The sequence below is a fragment of the Diplodia corticola genome (assembly GCF_001883845.1).
Source record: "Diplodia corticola strain CBS 112549 chromosome Unknown scaffold3, whole genome shotgun sequence".
Taxonomy (NCBI): Eukaryota; Fungi; Ascomycota; class Dothideomycetes; order Botryosphaeriales; family Botryosphaeriaceae; genus Diplodia; species Diplodia corticola.
In genome coordinates this window covers 605,220-628,391 of record NW_017971482.1, presented here as the reverse complement: position 1 = coordinate 628,391, position 23,172 = coordinate 605,220, and the positions used below count along the sequence as shown (strand labels likewise).

The 23,172-nt window shown below is 57.6% G+C and overlaps 8 protein-coding genes across 8 annotated transcripts; 4 read left to right on the top strand and 4 right to left on the bottom strand.

The window, feature by feature from the left end:
• Nucleotides 1–121: 121 nt before the first annotated feature.
• BKCO1_3000200 (uncharacterized protein) lies at nucleotides 122–1,153 on the bottom strand (the record flags this gene model as incomplete). Its single annotated transcript, XM_020274098.1, has 1 exon — nucleotides 122–1,153. One exon carries the CDS (start codon nucleotides 1,151–1,153, stop codon nucleotides 122–124), a length of 1,032 nt encoding a protein of 343 aa, XP_020134515.1.
• Nucleotides 1,154–4,360: 3,207 nt separating this feature from the next.
• BKCO1_3000199 (demethylmenaquinone methyltransferase) lies at nucleotides 4,361–5,782 on the bottom strand (the record flags this gene model as incomplete). The annotated part of the gene is made up of 1 exon (XM_020274095.1): nucleotides 4,361–5,782. One exon carries the CDS (start codon nucleotides 5,780–5,782, stop codon nucleotides 4,361–4,363), a length of 1,422 nt encoding a protein of 473 aa, XP_020134587.1.
• Nucleotides 5,783–7,219: 1,437 nt separating this feature from the next.
• Nucleotides 7,220–8,809, top strand: BKCO1_3000198 (uncharacterized protein; the record flags this gene model as incomplete). Its single annotated transcript, XM_020274094.1, has 1 exon — nucleotides 7,220–8,809. The coding sequence occupies one exon, from the start codon at nucleotides 7,220–7,222 to the stop codon at nucleotides 8,807–8,809; it is 1,590 nt and encodes a 529-aa protein (XP_020134586.1).
• Nucleotides 8,810–11,941: 3,132 nt separating this feature from the next.
• BKCO1_3000197 (uncharacterized protein) lies at nucleotides 11,942–13,306 on the bottom strand (the record flags this gene model as incomplete). The annotated part of the gene is made up of 1 exon (XM_020274093.1): nucleotides 11,942–13,306. One exon carries the CDS (start codon nucleotides 13,304–13,306, stop codon nucleotides 11,942–11,944), a length of 1,365 nt encoding a protein of 454 aa, XP_020134524.1.
• Nucleotides 13,307–13,960: 654 nt separating this feature from the next.
• Nucleotides 13,961–14,569, top strand: BKCO1_3000196 (tetratricopeptide repeat domain containing protein; the record flags this gene model as incomplete). The annotated part of the gene is made up of 1 exon (XM_020274092.1): nucleotides 13,961–14,569. The coding sequence occupies one exon, from the start codon at nucleotides 13,961–13,963 to the stop codon at nucleotides 14,567–14,569; it is 609 nt and encodes a 202-aa protein (XP_020134523.1).
• Nucleotides 14,570–15,522: 953 nt separating this feature from the next.
• Nucleotides 15,523–16,676, top strand: BKCO1_3000195 (chaperone binding protein; the record flags this gene model as incomplete). The annotated part of the gene is made up of 4 exons (XM_020274091.1): nucleotides 15,523–15,672; nucleotides 15,730–15,840; nucleotides 15,906–16,075; nucleotides 16,133–16,676. 4 exons carry the CDS (start codon nucleotides 15,523–15,525, stop codon nucleotides 16,674–16,676), a joined length of 975 nt encoding a protein of 324 aa, XP_020134590.1.
• A 1,791-nt stretch (nucleotides 16,677–18,467) lies between these two features.
• On the bottom strand, nucleotides 18,468–20,054 carry BKCO1_3000194 (26s protease regulatory subunit 4; the record flags this gene model as incomplete). Its single annotated transcript, XM_020274090.1, has 4 exons — nucleotides 18,468–18,718; nucleotides 18,775–19,849; nucleotides 19,929–19,994; nucleotides 20,052–20,054. 4 exons carry the CDS (start codon nucleotides 20,052–20,054, stop codon nucleotides 18,468–18,470), a joined length of 1,395 nt encoding a protein of 464 aa, XP_020134525.1.
• A 770-nt stretch (nucleotides 20,055–20,824) lies between these two features.
• Nucleotides 20,825–21,683, top strand: BKCO1_3000193 (ubiquitin conjugating enzyme; the record flags this gene model as incomplete). The annotated part of the gene is made up of 3 exons (XM_020274089.1): nucleotides 20,825–21,082; nucleotides 21,146–21,450; nucleotides 21,509–21,683. 3 exons carry the CDS (start codon nucleotides 20,825–20,827, stop codon nucleotides 21,681–21,683), a joined length of 738 nt encoding a protein of 245 aa, XP_020134521.1.
• Nucleotides 21,684–23,172: the final 1,489 nt, after the last annotated feature.

The window sequence follows — 23,172 nt, the reverse complement described above, 5'->3', positions numbered from 1 at the left end:
GAGGCCTTGGTATCCAAAATCCAACAAGATGGCGCCGTGCAGGTGATCCCGCGTGCTTCCTCCCCGCGCTCATCGTCTCCATTGCGGTGGTGACGATGTTCTCCGTTCCCCGGTTCTCCGTTTAGATGCCGTACGAAGGCTGGGACTCGGCATCCTCGACGGACTGAGAGTTGCCGACCGGCGCGCCGTACGCGGGCTCAGCCTGCGTCGTGGTGGTGTCCTCGGCAGCGGCGTCAGACGAGCCGCCAACGCCGGGGATCGCGCCGTTGGTGAGGCTGCCGAGAGCAGGGGGGGTCGGGAGGCTGCCGAGGGCGGGGGTCGGGATGACGGGCGGGAGGGCGAAGGAGGGGTTGACGGGGTTGCTCGCGTCCGCGACGGGGGTGCTGGCCGGCGCCTCCGCGTCCTCGTCGTCGCCGAACTCAGACTCCGAGTCGGAGTCGGAGTCGGAGTCCGACTCGGCGCCAGAGTCCTCGCCTTCGGGCTGCGGCGCGGCGGCGGCGCCGTAGTCGGGCAGCTGGCGGCGCTGGACGAGGCCGTTGACGACCGGGAGGGAGCCGGTGAGGCCCTTGACCGCGTCGACGCCGGGGAGGCTGCCCAGGCCGGCGCCGGGGGTGGAACCGCCGACGAGTGGGAGAGACTTGGTGGCGTCGCCGACAACGGGCAGGGACTCGGTTCCGGGGACGAGCTGCCTGCGCTGAGCGATGCCGTTGACGACCGGGAGAGAGCCGGTCAAGCCCTGGACTGCGTCGAGGCCGGGGAGGCCGCCCAGGCCGGCGCCGGGAGTGGAGCCGCCAACGAGGGGAAGAGACTTGGTGGCGTCTCCAAGGGGCAGAGCCTTGGTGGCATCGCCCACAACGGGCAAGGAGCCGGCTCCAGGAAGCTGCCTGCGCTGGAGAAGGCCGTTGACGACCGGGAGGGAGCCGGTAAGGCCCTTGACCGCGTCGACACCGGGGAGGCTACCCAGGCCGGCGCCGGGAGTGGAACCGCCGACAAGGGGCAGGGACTTGGTGGCATCGCCTGCAACAGGCAGGGCGTTGGTGGCATCTCCGACGGGCAACAAGTCATCGCGCCTGGCGAGGTTGTTGGGGTTCAAGGGGGCGCCCGAGGTGGCGCTGAGGAAAAGGAACAACTGGAGAAGGGCTTGGGAGTGCATCTTTGCGTGTGGAAGGTGAGTGTGGAAATGAGTGTGGGTTGTTAACGAAAGTGACTCGGTGCCGAAGAACAAAGACTTCTCTTGTGTGAGTGAATAGGGTTTCACTTGGGAGGCATTCCTCGCAGCTCTCTGGTTTCTCCTTATACTTGACCAACACTCCCCGGTTGGACACGATGGTGGTCACCTTCCAGGGTCCGGGACGAACCCCCCGGGGAGTGTGACGGTCCCGCCCCGCCTCAAATTTGCAGCTTGGCGCGTGGTGAGCTTAGTTCTTGCGTGCTGTAAGGCCGCTCACTTGTCGAATCAAAGCTTTTGAAACCAAGTCAAGTCGTCAGCCAAGCAGAGCCGGGCATCACAACAGGTTAGCTGCCCATCACGCTGGGTATGCGCTATTATCCCCCGCAATCTTAACACTCCTCTACTAAGATGAAATTGCCCCTTACAGCAAATAGTTACCAGTAAGCTCGCCGATCTTCCGTTATTTGGATTTAGGTCGCAGCCGTTGATTGCCTGATTTGGTTTTGGTCATGGCCATGTCCACAACCCAACTCGTCCAATCAAACGGAAAGAATCTCGTTTGAAACGACGGTCAGGATTTGACTGCAGACCGCATGTTTAGTGCAGGGAGCAGCAGCAGCAAATGAGAAAATCCCAGAGCCACTAAGACGTCATTTGAGATTATGATCGTCCGTCAAGGGGAAAGCGCGAGCGTTGTAGGCCGTGCTGTAGGGCTTAGTCGGGCGTGCTCTTGTCCCCAAGCACTGACTCTATTAGAATCGACCTGCACATGCTTGCTCTCATGGTCCTGATCACTGCAGCATCGATATTTGTTGGAGATAAGGAGAGCTCAACTCTCAAACACCGCACAGACTGCGCAGATCGGCGGCCCCAAGTCCTTGGCCTTCCACGAAATCTTTCATCCAAGCCTTCGTCCGTCCAGCCGGGAGCCAACTTAACATCCTAGATAAACAGCATATTCCATGACGTGACTGGGGCCTGAATCGTTGTGGCCTTGCAGGATCAAATTTCGAGACAAAGTACCACCAACCCATGAATCACCTCACGCGATCGAGCCAAGCGTTGATCCTCCTACACACCATCACACTGAACCAAGATCACTTCATAGAAAATTTGCATCACAATCACTGCCCAGCACATCCGCCCAAACTCCGCGCCGAACCAGCCCTCATCCACCAAACACAACAAAAACTCAACCCTTCTCCCACACACGTTTTCCACACCCCTACACCGCCGACTTGCACACAAACGCCATCCATCACTGCTCCCTACCCCTCTTCTCGCGCTCCAAACCCCCCACCCACTCCTTTTGCCCCCCCTTCGACCCCGCTGGTCCGCCCAACTCCTTTCACACACCTCCAGGCACTTGGGGACCGACGCAGCGCAGCGCCGCGCCTGCTGTTGGCCGGCTGTTCGTTCTCAATCGCCGTCACATCTGGTGTTGCTACTGCTGCTACTAGCTGCGGCGGCGGCGGCGGAGGCTGGAAAATACAATGGCGAGGTGTCAGCGCGGGCGCACGGAGTGGCCAAAATGGTTGTGCTGGTGAGGGCGTCGATGCAGAGCAGGTGGAGGAAAGGTGATGGTCAGTACATTGTTGGTTCGTGTCGATGACTAGGGCGGAAGGATGGGGAGAGGATGGAGGGTTGGATGGTTGAGTGGTGGGAGGGCGGGTGGTTCCAGCAGTCCTTGCTCTTTTTTCTGTTTTCTTTAGCGTGTTGGTTTCTGTCGCACTGTAGGCGGAGAAAAGGCGATGAAGGAGTGGGGGTTGACCGTTTCAAGGAATCGGTGGCGGATATAAGTACCAAACTGCTGATACCGAGTGTGTTATACGAAACTTCCCGCATCATCGAGATCATGGATTCAACGTCCTAGTGTTTGGCCGCAGCAGCTTTTTCATCGTTATTGTGATCTTGAGTTAAGCTTTTGAGTTAAGCTTAAGTGAGTAATGGCTTCTCTCGGTGTTTGAGTTCGCATCCTTGCCATTAATGCATAGCAGCTGGGGCAGTACGGATGAATGCGCACATTCTCGGGCTTCTGATCATCAGCAGGTCCTGCATGAGCTGAAATGATGCCATTAAAGGTTTCATACTATCGCACTTGGGAAAAAGATGCAGCGCCGCACTTGTTTTCAGTGCTGGCTAAAGGCCTTATATTGTCTGACACATACGCTGTCCGCTTGTCGCGTAAACATGGCACTGCGCCCCCGTTTCCTATGCCGCCGGGTGTGTGACTTCCTCTTTGGGCAACCACGCGGCGCCTGGCGAACGCGAAGGAGAAAAGGAAACCCCGGCAAAAAGCTGAACCATGACCAAGATTGAACTTTAGACACCATAACCCCCCCCCCCCCCCCTCCTCATCCTAGACAATGCGGCTCCTGGAGTTTTCCCTTTCGGGACCCTGATTGTGGCTTTATGGCCAAAGAAAAGTTTCGTTGTCAAACTTAGATACTCAGGCTAAAAAAAAAATAAAGAAGAAACACGTGGTCCGCCACTACATTCCCGTGCTCTTAAGAAAATATAGTAACTGCGAATTTCAAGGTCCATACAACACTGGAAGAGGTGAATAACAGGCAGGCGGCCGTTGCCTATCGGTGGAACAAGCACCATATAACGGCCCATCGCGCCGACTAAGAGATCTACCGGAGCTTCTTCAAGTAATCTCGCATATCATTTGACGGATGGTGTATGGTGCAATTAGAGAGAACGGGCTCCGACGCACGATGTAGATGAGATCGTAGAGTTTGAGGGTGCTGATACGCGTTTGGATTGGGCGAGCACTGGTAGAGTGCTGATGTGTCAAGCTTGTTTAGCAACTTCGGAAGTTTTCTTAAGTTTTTTTTTGTAGCCAAATTTATGGCTTCTCGAACGCTCCTGGCGCAGTTTGCAGTGGTAAATCGACCCTGAGAGAAATTTGCATGAACAACGGGGCTCGAGAACCGAGCGTAAAGTCACTTTCTGCTATGGATTTGGCTGCATTGCCGCTCCACGTGCGTATACCACGTGGGCTAGTAGCGCCCGCGCATGCACCGCGATCCGTTGGTATGGCGACCGAATGGTAACGAAGAAATGATTGGTCAGGTTCGTATGACCAAGCGAAAGGAAATAAAGACCTGGGATATCTGTAACACAAAGAAGAGACGAGCCTCGTCTTGACTCCCCGTCTTCCAGCGGGGTGTCGCTAACAGCCCATCACACCTCCTCCCACTTCTCCCCACCCGCCCTTGTTCTCCACCTTTCCGCGCCGTCTTCCGGCAACTTTTCCCAGGCCGGCTTCTCATCCAGGAATATGTGCCTCGCGATCTTGAAATCCGGTGCAAGTCCATCGTCCACTGTGCTCAGAAAGAGCCAGTACTCCTCCTCGAACGGCCCGTCCGCAAATTTCCTGTACCGCATCCACACCGGAGTCCCGCACTTCTCGCAGAAGGCCCTGACCGCAGTCCGGGAGAATTTTGTCAGCCGCAGCACCCTTTCCGAATCCTCCAGCCACGTGACATCCTTTTCGTCGAAGCAGATACACGCCATCGCTCCGCCGCTACCGAGCTTCTGGCAAGTGCAGCAGTGGCACATGCTCGACTCCTTCGGATGGCGGTTGCTAACCGTGTAGCTTACCTCGCCGCAGCGGCAGGATCCGGCGATGGGCGGCTTGCGAGCAAGCGTAAGCCACACGCCATCGACCTCCTTGACTCCGTACGGCACGTCGGACCTGGCGGCCTCCAGCATCCACTCGTCGCAGAACGTGATGCGTGCCTCCTCCCACTTGGGCCCACGGTTCCGACCGAAGCCCTTGCCGGCCTCGCTGCTGATCATGCTGGCGAACTGCTGCTCCGTCTCCTTGGCGTCCGAGGGCAGGTAGCGCTCCTTGTAGCCGACCTGGTTGATGAACTTGTTGTCGAGGATCTCCATCCCTGCCGTGGCTCTGAGCAAGTCGGGCAGAGAATGCTCGTCTAGAACCCAGCTGCGATGATACGGCACCGACACGCTCATGCGGCGGCCGACGCGCTCAAGGATCATGCCGGCGAGCTGGTTCTGCGGATGCGGCACGTCAATGGCCAGGATGCCGCCGGGCTTGAGGTACGGGATCCAGCCTTGTATTGCTATCTCCGGGTCGGGCAGCAGGACGAGGGCCGAGGCCATTGTGATGAAATCAAAAGTGCCCTTTTCCTTCTCCAAGCCCTCCAGCGAGTCCAGCTCGGTGACGCTGTGCTCGAACAGGCGCACGTGCTTCCAGCGCTCGGGCTGGTCCTCCGCAGGCTCTTCGTCACGATCGTCGTCGGTGACGCTGAGCAGCAGGTCTTCCTCCCGGTCCTTTTTGCTCGGGCGGACGGGGGCGGCGCCGGTCTCCAGCTTCTGGCGCGCCACTGCTAGCATGCCGTCGCTAATGTCGACGCCGGTCACGGAGCCCGTCGGCCCCACGCGCTCGGCGGCGAGGAAGGTCAGAAGGCCGGTCCCGCAGGCCAGGTCGAGCACCTTGGCGCCGGCGAAGAGCGGCAGCTGGTCGACGAAATCGCGGGCGAAGGCCGGGTGCCAGGAATCGTCGTAATTCGCCGCACGCGCGGCGTACAGGCGTTTTGCGGCCGCAGTCTGCGATTCCACGGCCAGGGTCCCTTCCATGATGGCTGCGACGCGCTGTCGCGCTACGTCCGGCGCGCAATCCATCTCTCGTGATCCTTCCGTTTGCAGCCGAGCCAACTTACGATAACGGTGTTGCTGGCGCTGGGCGGCAGAGAAACGGCAAGGAGGTGGCTTCCGCGGCAAGAGAGCTGCGGGTGAAGGATTGATGAATTTTTGCGACGAAGTCAAACGGAAAATGAACGATGAAAAGCCAAGACGAAGGGAACACGAGACGAAAGTTGAGCTGACGATAGTGCGTCATAGGGCGGATAGGCGCAGGCCTGGGGGCGTATTGATAATGCCGCATGTGTGAGCTTTGTCAGTACTGCAGAGGCGTGATTGGATAGTTCCAGAACACACATGAGACGCGGCGACTAGGGTGTAAGATTGGCAGGAGAGTGGGTGGTGGCAGACGGAGATGGGGTTGGAGCATATTCAGATGAGGGTTAGGACGGTCTGGCCAGGGCGGCAGCGAGACGCGAAACGAGCAGGCGCGGCAGATACAAACATCCGCCGATCACCGCTGCGGAACGCGGCCTCGTTCTGGGCCGCCGTCAAGCGTCAAGCGCCAGAAACGCCGGATGTTCGCGGCTACGGGGCATTCGTCGAGTCCAGCAGCGACTACTGCAGGCGCGTTGGTTGAGGAGTGAGAGCTGCTGCACGCCGGCTCCAACGTCCGCAGTCGTCGTCGTGGGCGACGCTGGTTGCCTGGCCAGGTCCGACGGGTCCCAGAGAGATTGGAAGACGCTTCTCCGCGACGGGAAAGTTGGCGCGGCGCTTTTCGAAGAGCGGCGGCGGGCAGACGGCTGCAGACTCTGGAGGCAGCGGAGGCAGCGGAGGCAGCGTCTCTGTGAGGCCACGACCGGCGCTGGAGAGAGGCAGCGGAGGGCCCGCAGCCTGTGGCAGCGCAGGGCAGCCATTAGCAAGCGTGTACCTGCGTAAGTGGACACAGCAGGCAGGGATGGCGCTGGGCCCGCTGGCAGCGTGGTGGCGCAGATGACGTTGCGGGAGTACCTGATTCACAGCTGTGGCATCTCATCAGTCCCAGCCACCACCACCGGCCACCGGCTGGAGACGGGCAGAAAACGACGACCAGCCCCGCGCGCCGGCGACGCTCAAACCGCAATCACACTCTCCTCTCTCACCGCCGCCGCTCGTGACCCACCGGATCTCGAGCATCACCGGTCGTGCAGCACATCGTCGCGTGGGCGCATTACCCCCTCCGGCCTTAGCCACCCTATCGCTATCGCGGCCCGTTTGCAGCTATCCGCAGGGCTGAATCCCCGGCCTCAAACACCGGCCCGCCACCGCCTGGAACTCAGCCCAGGGTCCCGCGCCGTGCCTGCCCCCCAGCGGCCGCCCGACGCCAGCGCGCCCGCCCCGCATTCCAGGAATCGCGTCGCGCGCAAGCGGTTGCCGGACACGGCCATTGAAATAATGCTGCAAAGCCCGGCGGCGGCCGCAAGCTCACAAGCCACCCTCTGCTCGCTGCGAGCCCCCGCGCACGTCCCGCCGAGCCACTCTCCGCGCTCCCCTTCTCGCCCGCACCGGAGCACCCAGAGCGACCCCTTCTGCCATGTTAGCCTGCACACGCCCGAGCAAGCTCTGTTGACCCGCGAAGACACAAGCTACGACCCAGCCGCTCTCTCGTTGCAAGACGACTGCCGCCCCGCTCACCGCGCTCGCCAGAGCCCCAAGGCTCTCTCCACCGCATTCATCCACGGTTGCAGACCGCTAGTTGATCGCGCAACCTCTTCGCTGTCCGCCTTCCAAAACCAGTCCCGCGCCGCTGTCCCCTCGCCAGCAAAGTCGCAAGCCTCTTTCATCCCTTCTCGCCGCGATCCCACCACCCTTCCCGACGAACAGAAACCATCCCGCGCCTCTGTCTTAGGAGACTGGTTCAACCGCCCCTACGCCGCCTACAACCTCAGCAGCCAGCCCACCGAGAACGACAGCGAGTCAGACATCGGCTCCGACTCCGATCTCGACTCCGACGACGATATCATGGACACCGCCAGCAAGCGCGCCACCGCGGGCTCGCTCCGGTCCGTGAAGTCTGTCAAACGCGCTAGCACCCAGAGCGTTGCCAACAACAGCAACAACGCCAACAACACCAACAACAACAACTCCATATTCGCCTCATGGTTCTCCCGCAAGTCTGACGGCCCCAAGCGCAACATGCCGCAGGACCCGCTGTCCGTGCTGGATATCGAGAGCGCCCTCTTCCCCAACGGCCCGGCCGATCCGCAGGACCCTGCCTCCTTCCATGAGCTCCACAAGACCAGCGTCGCCCTGCTGCAGCAGTTTCAGTCTTCCTACAAGGCGATGCAGCTGTGCATGCAGGACACCAGGCTAGAGGAGGATGGCCTGATCGAGGAGAAGAAGCAGGCCGAAGTGCATGCCCGGAGCCTGCAGATGCAGCTGGACAACCTCAAGGCCGAGGCCGACCTGCGCGAAAAGGAATCCAAGGCCCTGCGCGAGGCTCTCGAAAGGGAGAGCCAGTTACGTGCCGACGAGGAGGAGGCCCGCATCGTCTCGCTCCGTGCCATGAAGGCTTGCAAGTGTAATCGTAAGAGCACCGCGTCCAGCACAATCTCCAGCGAACCGAGCGGCGTCCTGAGCGATCGCGACTCAGGCTTCGAGTCCGAGGGCGAGACCATCACCGACGACCTGGCCTACCGCAGTCGTCCCACCAGCATGGCCAGCGAGTCCGACATCCCCGAGCTCGAGAGCACCCCGAGCACCGCCCCCACCTCCGCTCCTAGCCCGGTCGAGCCGTCCAAGCCGACGCTCTTCAAGCGCAAGAGCACCGTCGACGCCGCTCTGCAGAAGAAGCGCAACTCCAAGATGGGTGGCAGCGCCATGCCCATCATCCTTACCGGAGCTGGCAAGATGAACGACACCAACGGCCAAATGGATGTCTGGCGCGAGAACAGGGACCTTAGAGAAAGAGTCGAGGCTCTTGAGCGCACCGTCGACGAGACCCTGGGCATCGTCGGCGGACTCGAGGCCGGCATCATCTACTAAGAATGCCCATCTCGAACCATAATCACATGACACGCTTGTACGCGGATGATTGTGGCGTTGCTGGTGTTGCGTACGATTGGAAAAGAAGATTTTGGATGATACCCTTGTCGCGCTCAAGACAAGCACGTTGGATTTGGAGGAACAGCAGCACGCACAGAGAGGGATGCGCAAGCAAAGTCGTTGGATGAAACATTTTTTCGTTACGACCCTGACCACTTACTTTACTATGGGAGTTGGCGTTTTTTGAACTGAGATCCCCTCCGCATATAGACCAAGGGTTGGCTGGGAGTCGATTGGTTGTCTCTTTTTCTCTATCACCCCGCACCGCCACCGCAATTCATCTCTCTTCGTCAGAACAGATTGTACACTTCCTCTTTATATACCACCCAGCCTTTAGTTACCCAAACCCAACCAAGACCTTACTACCCATCGAAAAATCTCTTCCCAAGGGCACCAGACAACCATCACCTACACCTTTACCCTTTTCGCTTCACCCTTTCGGGGCTTCTCAAGCCTCGGTTTCATATTCGATTCCCCCATGCTACTCATGCATGACTCTGCCGGGCTTTTGCTACGACAAACGCGACGGATTGCATTAACATTCTCTGTAGATAGTTGTTTCGTTCACGGACGTCACAAGATTCCTGTGTGGATTTTGCCAAATGAAAGAAAAAAAAGAAGTTTTGCCTTTTTGTTATTTTTCCCAAGGCTCTTCCCCCAAACCACACGCATACATGGCATTCTTCACGCTGTAATCTTTAATCTCTTAATTGACTTTCATCTCTCCTTGAGATAAATAGACGGGATCAACCAAAAAAACAGGGCGCTGAGGATTAGGAAGAGACGGAAAAGTAACGACAAAGGACATGGGGACAAAGGTAAATCACATGAACAACGATAAGATATCCAGCACGCCAGCGGGGGGTCCCTGTAGGTAGCACAACAAATTCAATTCTCCTTTTCACACAACCGACGCTCTGCAAATCTTCGCCGCCGTCGCAGTGATGTGAGCGAGAGTACGAGCAGGAAGCGCAATTCCAATCTCGTGAGTGGCGATATTAAGGGATGCACGGCCAGCTTCCTCGTTTCGAGGATAACCCCCGTCCACCTCTCTCAGGCACCCCATAAGCAGCCTTTACATGCTACATCGCGGACGATCCACCAATTACGGTCGCAAGTAGAGCGTCACTAGAGACTGTCGCAGTAACCACGCAGGCAAGTCAAAGTAAGCTTGGGGCGGGAATGGCTGATTTCTGAGACAGATATGGCCCGCTTGCTCGCCCACATTCCTTTCCCATGTGCCTGGGCCCTGTCCTACGCCACACACGTTCCTGCGTGGTCGCCCATTCCTTTTCTGCAAGGCACGGAATGCACGTGCACGAGGCATGAGGGGGCGTGCTACCAGCCACGTGTGAAAGGAAAATAGGAAGAAGAGCGGCCGAGATCGCGATGGATGATCACTTGTTGCTGTTATATATGCGCATCTTATTGCCGTATTTGGCGGCCACCAGAGCTGCTCGACCAGCTTTCAGGAGGGAGAAAATGGCACTTGAGATGCCCAGCTTTTCTAAATCTCTAAGCTGTGATTTATTGCAGTATGATTGCTGACGGATCATACGAGTTGAGAAAAGGAAGTCAATCTACGGAATAAATAAACAGAGCGACCAAAGAAGACAAACAAAAGAAAGTATGAACAAACAGAACGGACCTTCGCAACACCTCTGTATCTTTTCTTTTTGTTCCAAGCTCTCATTTTCTAAGTATTCACGTCCAATGATTGACCGCTCACCCAAATTCTGTTTCCACTCATCTCTTTTATGCTGTTAGTATGCCTACCCATGCATGGTCTCGGCTTGATGCATTGTAAATCGGCCGCCTGCATACTCTGTTCGAACTTCCCTTCCATTTTGCCGTTCTGAGCGACATGCTTGCCATGTTTCACCGCAGAGCACGAGAATGACGTATCATACAGCTACGGTCACTGGAGGTTTCCCTCACGCATTCATCACCACTCTCGGCAGAATACGACGACGGGATCGCATCATTCCACACCAATGAAGAACGGGCTGGGACTAACGATAGGTCACCTTTCCGAGTCGTAACTCCGACGAAGAAAAGCCATCTCCCACCTTTTCAGTGTCAGAACATCGAGGGCACCACGGACGCAAGAGTTCAGATATACGCAACAACAGCACAAGCCACCCCTTCCCCCCAGCCCACCCATTCACAGTCTTAACGCTACACCAAGCCACCACACGCTCTCCTCGATCCCGTGACCGTATCAACGTCGCTGATCTTGTGCGACTACGCCTTTACACCCCCAACGCCGCCATCTGAAATGGCAAAGCAAAAACGTCGAGAAGACGCAGACGGCCCTACAGCTAGCTATTCTTCCCTATTTCCCAAAGGAGAACAACAACAAGGGGGAGGACAACAAAGCAGCGTCTGCAATTGGCCAAGGCAAAAGGCGGTGGCCACAGCGGTCAGCCTCGAAGAGAAATCCATACGTTCGAAGTACCTCCACTCCGCCTCCCCGATTGAGAAATAGTGATACAGGGTGACACGTCACCCAGCCCCTATTATGACGGAGGGTGCGTCCGCGAGTAGTGTCTGTACGGGCGTCGTGCGGCGTATGGGAAATTGGGATCCAAGTCCAAAGGCCAAGTAGAGAAGGAAACTGTCTTTCGCAGGAGATGTAACGTTAGTATCCTCGGCAACGTACCGTGGCTAGTCGGGTGGTGGAAGTGTACGTCACAAGGCCAACGGCTAAATAGCAACGTCTCTCAATCGTAAATATGAAGAAAGATCTTGAATCCATTAAATGAGAAGAGCTGTCCACCAGGCATGCCATCTCTCGTTTTCTCATATTTGAGTACATCAGTATCGAAGCCCTAACGCCATGATCCGCCGTCTATGCCCATAATGCATTTGCAGAAAAAAGAGTTCGGGTCAGTATACCCTCCCCAAGAGAATGTTCCAAACGCCAGGTCTGCCATGTGCCGCAAAAAGAAAAGAAAGGGACAACACCATGCTGTGCGGCAACTGGAATCCAGTCCCATATCAGTCCCATATCAGTCCCATATCATATACACCAAGAGAAAAGAGGGAAAAAAAAAAGGATCTGGAAATGGTTTACACCTTCTGCTCCTCCGCCCACTTCACCCACCTCTTGACAACCTCATCGATATTCTCGATGCCCTCCCTGGTAGCCTCGACCTCGAACCACTCCTTGTGCTCACGGCCACAGACGTCGCACGTGCGGAGGACACGCTTCTCAGCAATCTCGATATGGATGAGGCGCTCGACCTTGTGCACGAAGGGCACCTTCCGCACGCCCTTGGCGTCGGTGCCGTCGCCCTTGGGCGCGACGATCTTGTCGTTGGGCGACGAGTCGCGCGGGGAGGGGACGTAGGGGTAGAACCGGACGAGCGACGGCGTCTTGCCGCACTGCGTCTCCCACTCTTTCATGCGGCGGTGCACGTTGTTGGCGCGGCCAATCTTGAGCATCACGTGCGACTTGTCGCCGCCCTTCTTGCCGGCCTTCCCGCCATTGCCGCCGCCGTACTGACGCAGCATGTCGCTGGGGCTGCGGCTGCCGGCGCTGGGCCGGCCGGGCGAAAGCAGGGACGAGGCGTCCTTGTCCGAGGGCCCGCCGCCGCCCGTGGTCTCGGTCAGCCAGAAGATGTATATGAAGCCGGGCTCGTCCTTGGCGGAGATGGGTTTCGAGGCCTCGGCCATGAGCTGCGAGGCCACCTGGGGCGAGACTTTGGAGGGGATGAACGACAGCAGCCGGCTGGTGGGGTTCGCCGGGTCCGAAGTTGGGGCTGGAGGCTTGGGGGACGAGGCAACGCCCTGCGGAGGCCGCGAGGTCGACTGGCTCATCTCCGGAGAGTGGTTTTGGGCGGCTTCGTTCTGCCGCCTGCGGCGCACGATCTCGTACTCTTCGTCGTCGCCGCCCACGCAGAGACAGCACAGGCTCGCCCAGAAACCGGGCGCGCTCTTTTGCACCGGCAGCCGGTAGGTGCCGGAGGGCTTGGGACCGTTCATGGCGGACGTCGGCACAGACAACAGCGGGCCATTGACCTTGTTCCAGGTGGGCGGCCGCTGAATGCCCTGTCCAGGCTTCTTGCCTGGCTTGGAGTTGCCATTCATGTCCAGTATTCCCAGCCTGCCGACGAGCGAGTCGACACTGTTGCGCTGTTGGAGCGGCACGATGTGCGTCTCCTCAATGTGTGTTTCAAGGCCGCCCTGGCCGGTGGGTGCGCCTCCGACCAGCTTGTCGGCCTGATCTTTGTGCTGCCAGCAGAAGTAGGCGGCGGCGCCCTCATTTTCGTTGATAGACGTCACTGCGAGCACGCCGCTCTTGGAGGGCTTAGCGGCGGCGATGTCACGGCGGCACGGCCGGCCAGCGGAGGTCACGCCCTTGCATGTCGTAGCGGGATTCTTCGAGTCGGCGCGGCCGAGGAAGCCATGGCCTTTGGGGAATGAGGGTGGCATGAGCGATAAGGGGTCCGAATGGTAGCAGTAGCGAGTGTAGAAGCAATGATGTGAGGAACTTCGGAAAGCGGAGTTAGCAGCCTTGGGGGTTAGCTGAACGATAGTGGTAGCGAATGGAGCTAGTAGGACGTGTGCTGAGCACGCTGGCAAGTCATGAGGTGTCCGGCGCTTGCAAGCGAAGCATTTCGTCACAAGTCGGGCAGCGGTGAACAAGTTGGCAGAGCCCTGGGCGGCTACCCAGGCAGGGCGCGGCGGCGCAGACGTGCAGATGCTCGCAGGAGACCTGTGCGGTGGCTGGGTGTTTGGAGCTCGATGGAGAGGATCCACAGCGAATCATTAGTCGTGGCCGGCCGCCAGCCGGAACATGCTGCAGCACCAAGCACGACTTTGCGGGGGTTTCTCCTGGAAAAGCGGGCGGCCCGACGCCACGCTAAGAGCCACTGTGGCTGAGCGCCAAGTAGGAACCCTTGCGTGCAGCTGTGCGTGTCGTGCTGTCCTCTTTCAACACCATTCACGTCAAACGTCAACACACCACGCGCACGTCCCGCAGCCGGCTCTGCCCAAGCGAAAGAAGATCCAGACTCGGCCGAACGAAACAGTCACGAGCCCATCTAATTCGCTCCGCCACCGAACCCAAGTCCGCCAACGACCGCCATGGAGGAGGAAACGTACACGCAACTGCCGCTGGAGATGGACCCGCACACCAAGGCCATCTCGGGGCACAACATCCCGCCGGCGGTCCAGCGCGAGCTCGAGGAGCTCAACCAATTGCACCGGCAATTCCTCACGCTTGAGACGCCTGGCCAGACCCCGCCGCCCCCGGTGCCAGTGAACCCCAAGCGCAGCGCCGGCATCGGCAAGCTTCGCGAGTCGGGAAATGCGTCGTTCAAGAAGGGACAATACGCCGAGGCTGCCAAATTCTACACGCTCGCAATTGATGTGGCGATACAGCGCCCGCAGTGGGAGCCGTCGGGGCTCGTCCGCGAGGAGCTCTCGGCGCTGTACGCAAACCGCGCTCAGGCTTACATGTCGCTGCAGGACTGGGCCTCGGGCTCCGTCGACGCCGAGACCAGCGTCGATATCAAGCGGGTGCAAAACGCGAAAGCCTGGTGGAGGAGAGGCCGCTGCCTGTTGGAAATGGGCAGGGCGAAGGAGGCCCGCGACTGGGTTGCCCAGGCCCGCGAGTTCGACCCTAACGAGGCGGACCTTCAGTCGCTCGCCAGGGATATCGACGCGGCGATTGAGAAGGGCAAGAGCGACTAGGTGGAGCCCGGGACCGGGACGGGACGATGCACAGCACAACGGGAGATCGAAGGACTAGCAGAGTTTACGCGCAGGGCAGGGCAGAGTGCGGGGAAGAGGGGGCTGAGTGGAGGCACAGTGCTGTCTCTCCCCGACCCACGGACGAGGCTGGGGGATGGCCCGACTGGCGGAAACTGTGCGGTAGCCGGAGATCATTAGGCGCACTGGCGTAGTGGGCGCGCATGGAATTTCTTGTGGAACTGGGTCATCAGGACTGTAAAATGATGTAGATAGCTAATGCCAGCAAAAACGCTCGCGCAAACGGGAAGGCCGGTTGTTGACGGGGCGTCCACGCAAGAGAACGGGGCTGAGCTGACGGGCCACGGAGCGCGGGAAGGGGAGGCGTGCTGCAGGTCCCAAGGCCGCCGAGCCGCAGACTCGGAAAACGTTCAACGGGCGACCAACGGCCAGCGCGCCCGGTGACGTCGTGCTGCCCACACCCCTTCGACGAGCCACGGAGCTCTTCTGCAAGCGGCCACCACGCGCAAATCCCGACGATGCGTGCGTGACCGCACCCGGCACGGCGAGGCCGACGGTGTCGGGCCGGGGTGGCGGTCAAGGATCAGCCTCACTGCGCCACGGCTGCGAAAATAGCAGGGCGCGACACGAGTCCCGTCCGCGCAATGAGCGGGCCTTGGCCTCAGGTAAACAACCCTCTTGCTGCGCCTACGCAACGCAGACCGATCGAGGCTGAGACCCAAGGCCTAACGCCGTGCAACTACTTCTTCTCCTCAGCCCTCGCCGCACTTCTCACTCGCTGCTTGCTCTCGAGTTTCCGCAACCAACCAACCGCAACCACTGCTCCCAGCCGCTCTACCGCTCAGCTTAGGAGACCGCGGCCTCCCACACCTCGTATCCCAGCCTAAACAGGCACTCCCTGCCCGCTTCTCCGCAAAACCCTCCACACCAGAGCCATGCGCGTCCAGCAAAGCAAAATCCAGAAGGCCAAGACCGCCTGCCATGCCATCCAAGGTCTTCTCATCTTCGTCGCCGGCTGCATCACTATCGCGATCTTCACCAAGGATGGCACTACCGACGGCAGATCGAGGTACTTCTTCGCTCTGGTAAGCACCTCTCTACTTGAGCCCCTACCGAAACCATCGCTGACACTATTTTCGCAGTGTTTCGTTACCGTGCCCGCCCTGATATATCTCGTTGCCGTGCCCATGTGGAGCCGCACAGTGCGGTTTGCACACGCCTACGCCTTCGCTACTGTCGACTTCATCTACACCGTAAGTGCCCCGTGGCACACTCGTACAATCTCTCTGGGCAGTACAGCTGACTCGGGTCATTACAGGTCCTATGGTTTGCTGCCTTCATCTGCGTCGCAACCTGGAACTCGGACGGTATCGCCAAAGGCGCCAAGGAGGCAAATACAGATAAAGGCAACTGCACTACCTTTGCCTACGGCCCTGAGCTCAAGTGCAAGCTCAGCCAGGCCACTGTAGGCTTCGGTGTTGTCATCACGTTCGTACACCATTCGATTGTTCCCCGCCATATATATGCTAACTCGCTGTTCTCCAGTGTCCTCTTCATCACAACCTGCGTCATTTCTTTCTACTACTGCACGGTCTACCGCCGCACCGGCGTCCTCGTTGGTGCCGAGGAGAACACGACTCCCGGCGCCGAGGGAACCTCCTACTTTGGCGGCTCGACCGCCTACCAGTCCGCACCAAAGACCGACGACGACAACGGCGTGTGGAGCAGCAACACGCACGACATTGAAACATCCTCGTCGCACTACGACCATCACGACCCCAGCGATTTCGGCGACGCCCCGCCCATGCCCCCGCTCCCCACTGCCGGCAACACTGGCTACGGCGGCGCTTCGGCCGCTGCCGCCATCTACACTCCGCTCGTCGATGGCCGTGATACCGACGACGGCCGCCATCCCGGTGTACCGCTGAGCTATGGCGATGACCACTACGGCGGCGATCACCCCGCCTACCGTCCCAGCCCGTCGCCGTCTCAGGGTGACAGCCAGGCTTTCCACATCGCCCCGTCGGCGCTGAGCCCGCCTAGCACCTACGATGACTACCGCACTAAGAACTACAACTTCAGTTCGTAAGCTCTGGAGGTCACGGCTCTCAGAAAGGCGGTAGAAAGATCAAGGACGCTGTAATGATTCATTATAATGACGTGCGGGAGTAATCGATTTCTGTTTGTATAGAGAAGGGAAAAAAGGGAGTCATTGTGGGGGCGGCTTTTCATCTTCATCGTCATTGGGGTCGATGTCGGTTAGCATCCGATGGTGGTCAAAGTGCTTTAGCGCGCGCTTGCCGTCATCCCTCATCACCATCAAGGGGTATTGAGGGAGAGGAGGGGGGTTCCAACTTTTCTTCATCTGGCTGTTGAGTCCTAGCCCAGTGTGGCTGCTGCAACGGAGAGAGAGTGAGGATAAGAGAGCGATATACCCAGGTCTGTCGAAATTTCTTAGTTTTTGGTATTGTTTGGATCACTTGGGTATCTGTACCTCTGTACCAATCAGAGAAGAGACAAAAAAATTGAATATACATCTGCATAAGTTCAACTGTGGGCCACTGTCTGTGCTTTTTATCAATGAAATAGCTTAGTGACGGACACCACTATCTATTCTCAGATATCATTTCATCATCAACCACTTTTTCAGCTTCTGCTTTCTCTACCAAGATGTCGTTGACAAGCTGCTGAAGAGAGGCGATCACACCGAGAGTGGCGAGCGTTTGTGTGTTATTACTTTGCAATATCCGACGTTCCGAGATGGAAGGAAGGAGGCCACCATCACAGCGCGACCACGATTTTCATCCCTTTCTCAGAACAGCAGTATCCTGTGGTCACTGGGCCTACACAAATGGTGGGAGCAGACATGGCACCAGGCCCGTAATGCCCGGCTCTGGCGACAAGCTGAGATAAAAAGCCATCGCTCCCAAATACAACTCTTTACCCACTGCCGCTATCTGAATCCACCGCAGAGACAGAATGGTAAGAAGCCCTTGACTGCTGCTTTTGGTCTTTCCAGTTGGCCCCTCACTGTTCGGCGGCCGTGGCCGCTTCCGTGTGTACATATAATTTGTCCCTGCTCAACACCTTGGATGAGTCCCGCACATGCCGCACATTACCAACATGCACAAAACGCTGCTACTCCACAACATTACATGACACCATCCTCCATGACCAGGTCCATCAGATACAACTCAAACGCTACTACTGCGCTCTCGACCTGACCAGTGCGGGTAAAGAAAAGCAGCGGATCCAAGACCTGGTCACGAGAAATGAAAGCCACGCCATCTAGTGTCTGGGATTGGCCGGAAGTTTTACCACTGATCATCGTTAGTGAATCGTGAATGCTCGATGCCCATGAGGAATCTTTCCAAAGCTCGAATAGCCCTTGTTCTATAATCATCTGTCAGTCGTGCACGGACAGCGAGTGCATGTGCGTCGCTTTAGCCATGAGGAGACGATTCACGGCAAGTGGGAAAGCACATGCCCGCGCGCCGTGCTGAGCTATACTGGAAGTTGTGTGGAATCATTCGGTTGCGGGTTTAGTGAAATGCGCCTTTGATCATGCGGACACACAAGACGGCACTGGCGAGGACGGTAAGAGGCAAGTTGAACATTGACCAAGCAACAAATCAAGTGAATCCAGTCACAAAAGAATACAGACACGGAAGACAATCAGAAGAGGTAAATCAATGCGGAGGCATTAACGGCAACGTCGCAGCGCGCCGCATTCGTGAACTACGCTCCTATTAATACATCCAGCATCAATCCTCCTTGCATACGTCTAAGCATACCCATGCCGTCGAGTCTTTCATCAAGGCTAACCTGCAACTACTTCTGGCACGTAAGACCTCCGTCCAATTCCCGTGAGAGACGCCGCTTAGAGGTAGAGACCCTCCGGCTCGCCCTCATTCTTGGTCTTGAGTACACGTTCTCTTGCGGTGCGGAAGTCGGCCATTTGGACGCGCATGCGACGCTCGCGCAGTGCCATGAGACCGGCCTCGGAGCAGATCGCCTTGATGTCGGCACCGGAGAGGTCGTCCTTTTGGTTGATGAACTCGTCCAGGTCGACGTCCTCGTTGAGGGACATCTTGGACGTGTGGAGGGTAAAGATCTTCTTCTTGGTGTTTTCTGTATGTACTGATTAGCAGCTGGCCCTTCGAGCATCTTGAAAGTGTCTGGCTTACGGTCGGGATTCTCGAAGAGAATCTTGCGGTCAATACGGCCAGGACGAATGAGGGCGGGGTCAAGGGTGTCGATCTTGTTGGTAGCCATGACGACCTTGACATCACCACGGTCATCGAAACCGTCGAGCTGGTTGAGAAGCTCAAGCATGGTACGCTGAATTTCACGTTCACCACCGGAAGTTGACTCGTAACGCTTGGTACCAATGGCGTCGATCTCGTCGATGAAGACGATGGACGGGGAGTTCTCAGCGGCGACTTGGAAGAGCTGGCGTACTAGCCTGGGTCCGTCACCAAGGTACTTCTGGATAAGTTCGGAACCGACGATACGCAAGAATGTTGCGCTCGTCGAGTTGGCGACAGCCTTTGCCAGCAGAGTCTTGCCGGTACCGGGCGAACCGTAGAGAATGACACCCTTCGGCGGCTTGATACCCATCTCCTCGTACAGCTCCGGATGCAGCAGAGGAAGCTCGACCGCTTCTCTTACTTCCTGAATCTGAGACTCCAGACCACCAATATCCGCATACGACTCGGTAGGTGCCTTGTCCAGCTTCATCACGGAGACGGAGGGGTCGGTGTCGTCGGTCAAGACACCGACAACGGAAACAGACTTGTGGTGTAGCAGGATGGATGCGCCGGGCTCAAGCAGGTCCTTGTCGACGAAGCTCATGATGGAAACGTAGTATTCCGGACCGGTGGCGGACGAGACGATGGCGTGGTCGTCGTCGATAAGCTCCTCCAGGTTGCCAACGCCCATCGGGCTACCTCTCATGTCATCCACCCTACTCCTCTCATCGGCGTTCCTGTCCATCGCATCCGCATCGCCGCCAGCTGATGCGGGAGCGTTGTTCTGAGCCTGGGCCTTGGCCTTCCGGATTTGTTCCTGGTTCTCAACATATTCTTCCTCCAGCAACAGGTGGTCATGGACGCGCTGCATGCGTAGATACCTGAGCTTGCAGCGGGCGGTAGGATAGACGGTCGGGAGCTTGGAAGCGGCGTTGGGCCCGGCGTTCCTCTTCTTCTTACGGCCGATACGGGTGGTGGGTTGCGGCGGGGGCTCGTACTTGGGCTTATCCTTCTACACGGCCCGTCGCTGTCAGTGTCTAGATTGCCGGAGGCGAAGCGGCCGAGGCGGCGGGACAGTAAATGCTGCGTACCTTGTCACCCTTCTTGTCTTTATCACCACCGGGCGGGCCGCCGCCCATTTGAGATTGATTCGCACCCTAGGTAGTGGTCAACATGGCGGGTTTGGAGCTCAGCTGGCCACAGCGGCGACTCACCATGGTGGCGGATTCTCAGGTATGGGGGGGTGTGAGGGGACGCAGATGCTAGAAAGGGAGCGACGCGGGTGGGGACCGGTCGGCGGGCGGATGGCGCAGGGTGCTGGGGGTTGCGGATGGCGAAGGGCGATGGTGTTGTAATCGCTGGTCGGAGCTGTTGGAGCTGGAGCGCCGGCCGGCTTGACGCGCTCGAGCCTCAGCGGACTCTGCACGTGATTTCTGCCGCCTTCCACCGCTGGCCGTCGTCATTGGTGTGGGACGCGCTGTCCGCAACCACACCAGGCAGACCACGTCGAACCGCTCTCAGCCCTGCTCGCCCAAGCAGTATATCTATCGCTCACATTGGCGCCGGCCTGGCACTGTTGCAGCCTCGACCCTTCAGTTCTGCCCGGCTCTCAAATTCTACCTGCATGTGAGTTCTACGAGGCGCTGCTGCGCCATAGCTGCGCCTGCAGCAGCCTTGCATTCTTTACGTGCCCAACCGCTTCCTGCGATGCTTGCTTCTCTGCCAACTCGTTCTGTTGTGAATGCTCCAGAACCCACTGTTCCCGCGGTCAACTTGAGCCCGCCGCTGCATGCGCCCCGCCATCACGGTATCGTGCTGACCATACCTCTAAAAGCGCGCAACAGAGCACCTTCCCGCGTTCGCATCTCCAGAGCGCGTATTGCTTTTCCGTCGCCAACCCCGGCCACCCACTTTGACACAAACGGCGTGCATTCGCTCCACCCCAACCTCTCACCTATCGCACAACTCTATCGAAGTTCTGCCCATCATGGCCTCCAACCGCACTCGTCGCATCGCCAAGGAGATCGCAGACATCAAGTCGGACCACCACTCGGGCATCCACGTTGAGACCCACCGCGATGATGACCTCACCCACCTGCGAGGCTTCTTCAAGGGTCCGCCCGACACGCCCTACGAGGGCGGCGAGTACTCGATCGACATCAAGATCCCCACCGATTATCCCTTCAGGCCGCCCGTTATGAAGTTTGAGACCAAAATCTGGCACCCCAACGTTAGCTCGCAGACCGTACGTGCTATACTACTTGCTCATGTTGGCCGTCCCACTGACCGTTCTCGTGGCTGACCGTAGGGCGCTATCTGTCTTGACACTCTCTCGCAAGCGTGGTCGCCCGTCCTGACCATCAAGTCGGCCCTTATTTCCCTGCAATCCCTCCTTAGCACACCCGAGCCGAAGGATCCGCAAGACGCTGAGGTCGCCGGCATGCTCCTCAAGCAGCCGGCCGAGTTCGAACACAAGGCACGCGACTGGGCCGTCAAGTTTGCGGGTGCACCGAAGAAGGAGATTGCTGGTGGTAGCGGCGGGGCTACGCAAGAGACTCTGAAGAAACGTAGGGAGGAGCAGAAGGCGCAGGAGGAGAAGGCGAAGCTGGCTGCGTACGTATACCGGGCACTTGCTTGTAGGAAATGATGGTTTGCCTGACTCGCAGCATAGGTATCACGGCTACAACAAGGACCTCATCGACCGCTTCGTGGCCATGGGCTTCGACGTTGACAGCGTCGTCTCGGCCTTCGAGTACGTGGGTATCGACAAGAATGAGGGCCAGGACTACGAGCTCGAGGAGGCCTACATGGGCGACATCACCGCCCGCTTGTTCGGCGAGGCGTGAATGCAGCCCTCTACCTTTGAGGATGATATGGATGTGCTTCTGCGAAAATAAGTGCAAGTGGAATGACCACTGCTTTCAAAGGTATGCATAGAGAGGCTACATAAAGCGGCAGGACGGCAATTTTTTTCCTTTTCGTTTTGGTGTTCTGGGTCTATTGTTGTATGGCATACGGCGCTACGAGTTTTGATATCGACCCTTCGGTCTTCTTGCTGCAACCCCACAGCGCGGAGCTATTGCTATGATTCGGCGGTGGCGTCTAGGTTTATATCATGAAAACAGATAGTTCTCTTATTTAATTACAAAAAGAAAGTCACACCTCCCGCATGTTCATATTCTCGTGCATGTGTGCTATGGCACAGCCTAACCCAAATCATAGCTTACGTATACCAATGTTCACAGTAGTAGTACTAGGAAAATTTTCTTGTTCATTGAGCAATTTTTGCATGTGATAAACACCGAAATGGCACGTCAAGCGCCAACCGACCACGGCCTCTTCCCCAATGCACTACCAAAGTCACCTCCACCTCATCTTCCTTCCGCCACCCCTACAAACAAACCGCCTGCAAGCACGGCCCTAGCAGCAGAGCATGCGTTGAGGAGGAGGGGAGAGAGTAGGGTGGCAAGAGGGAGGATGTGAGGTCGTCGCTCATTTTGAATGGTGGAACGGCAACATGTTCCCAACAGCCCGCTCTTCCGGATCCAATGTCTCTCGACCCTGATAAAGGGCACATCTGCGGCGTAATATCCTGTGGCCCTCGTTCCTCGCTCTACCAACTTCTCCTCCTCTACCGCTCCCACCTCCGAATACGGCACCAATCCTTCCTCCGCGCCTTCAGGCTCCTTTTCGGAATAAGGTCAACGAGGATCACACTACCCATCAGCTGACCAGCCACAGCAAGCAGGAAATGTGGCGCAAGCATCAAGTCCATCCATGCCTCTGCTTAATGGCAATCCTAACCGCTAAGGAAACAGAAATATGTCCACAAAAGGTAGGAGATGATGAGCTCTCGCTCGTACTATTCGGTACCAATTCTTCCTCGGGTTCACCTAAAAAACCATTGCAATAGATGATAAAAATCAATTGTACTGAATGAACTTGATGAACGGCAGGAAGCAAGAAGGGGGAAGCAGTCCGGTGGGTGTTTGATACCCTGCTCTGACGAATAAGCTATCCCAAGCGCAGAAGGTATCCATGTTGCAATAGGAACCCTTTTTACAACTTTTACTTCTTCCAAATAACAGTGATAAAAAGCACGAAGAGCCCAGATTCAACCGCAGTGACTTGGCGCCGATAGTCCAGCTGAGGCCCATGTCTGCGGAGTAGATCCCCATCCGACTTGCTCAGACAGACAAGCTGTGCGAGATTTAGCAATATACCATCTCTATGGATGAACGTCGCGTTCAGGAGCTGCTTGAGGAAAGATTTGTTCATCGAGATGGAAAGACCAGGACTGGCAACAAGCACCTTGGGGGCCCCGTCAAGGATCTG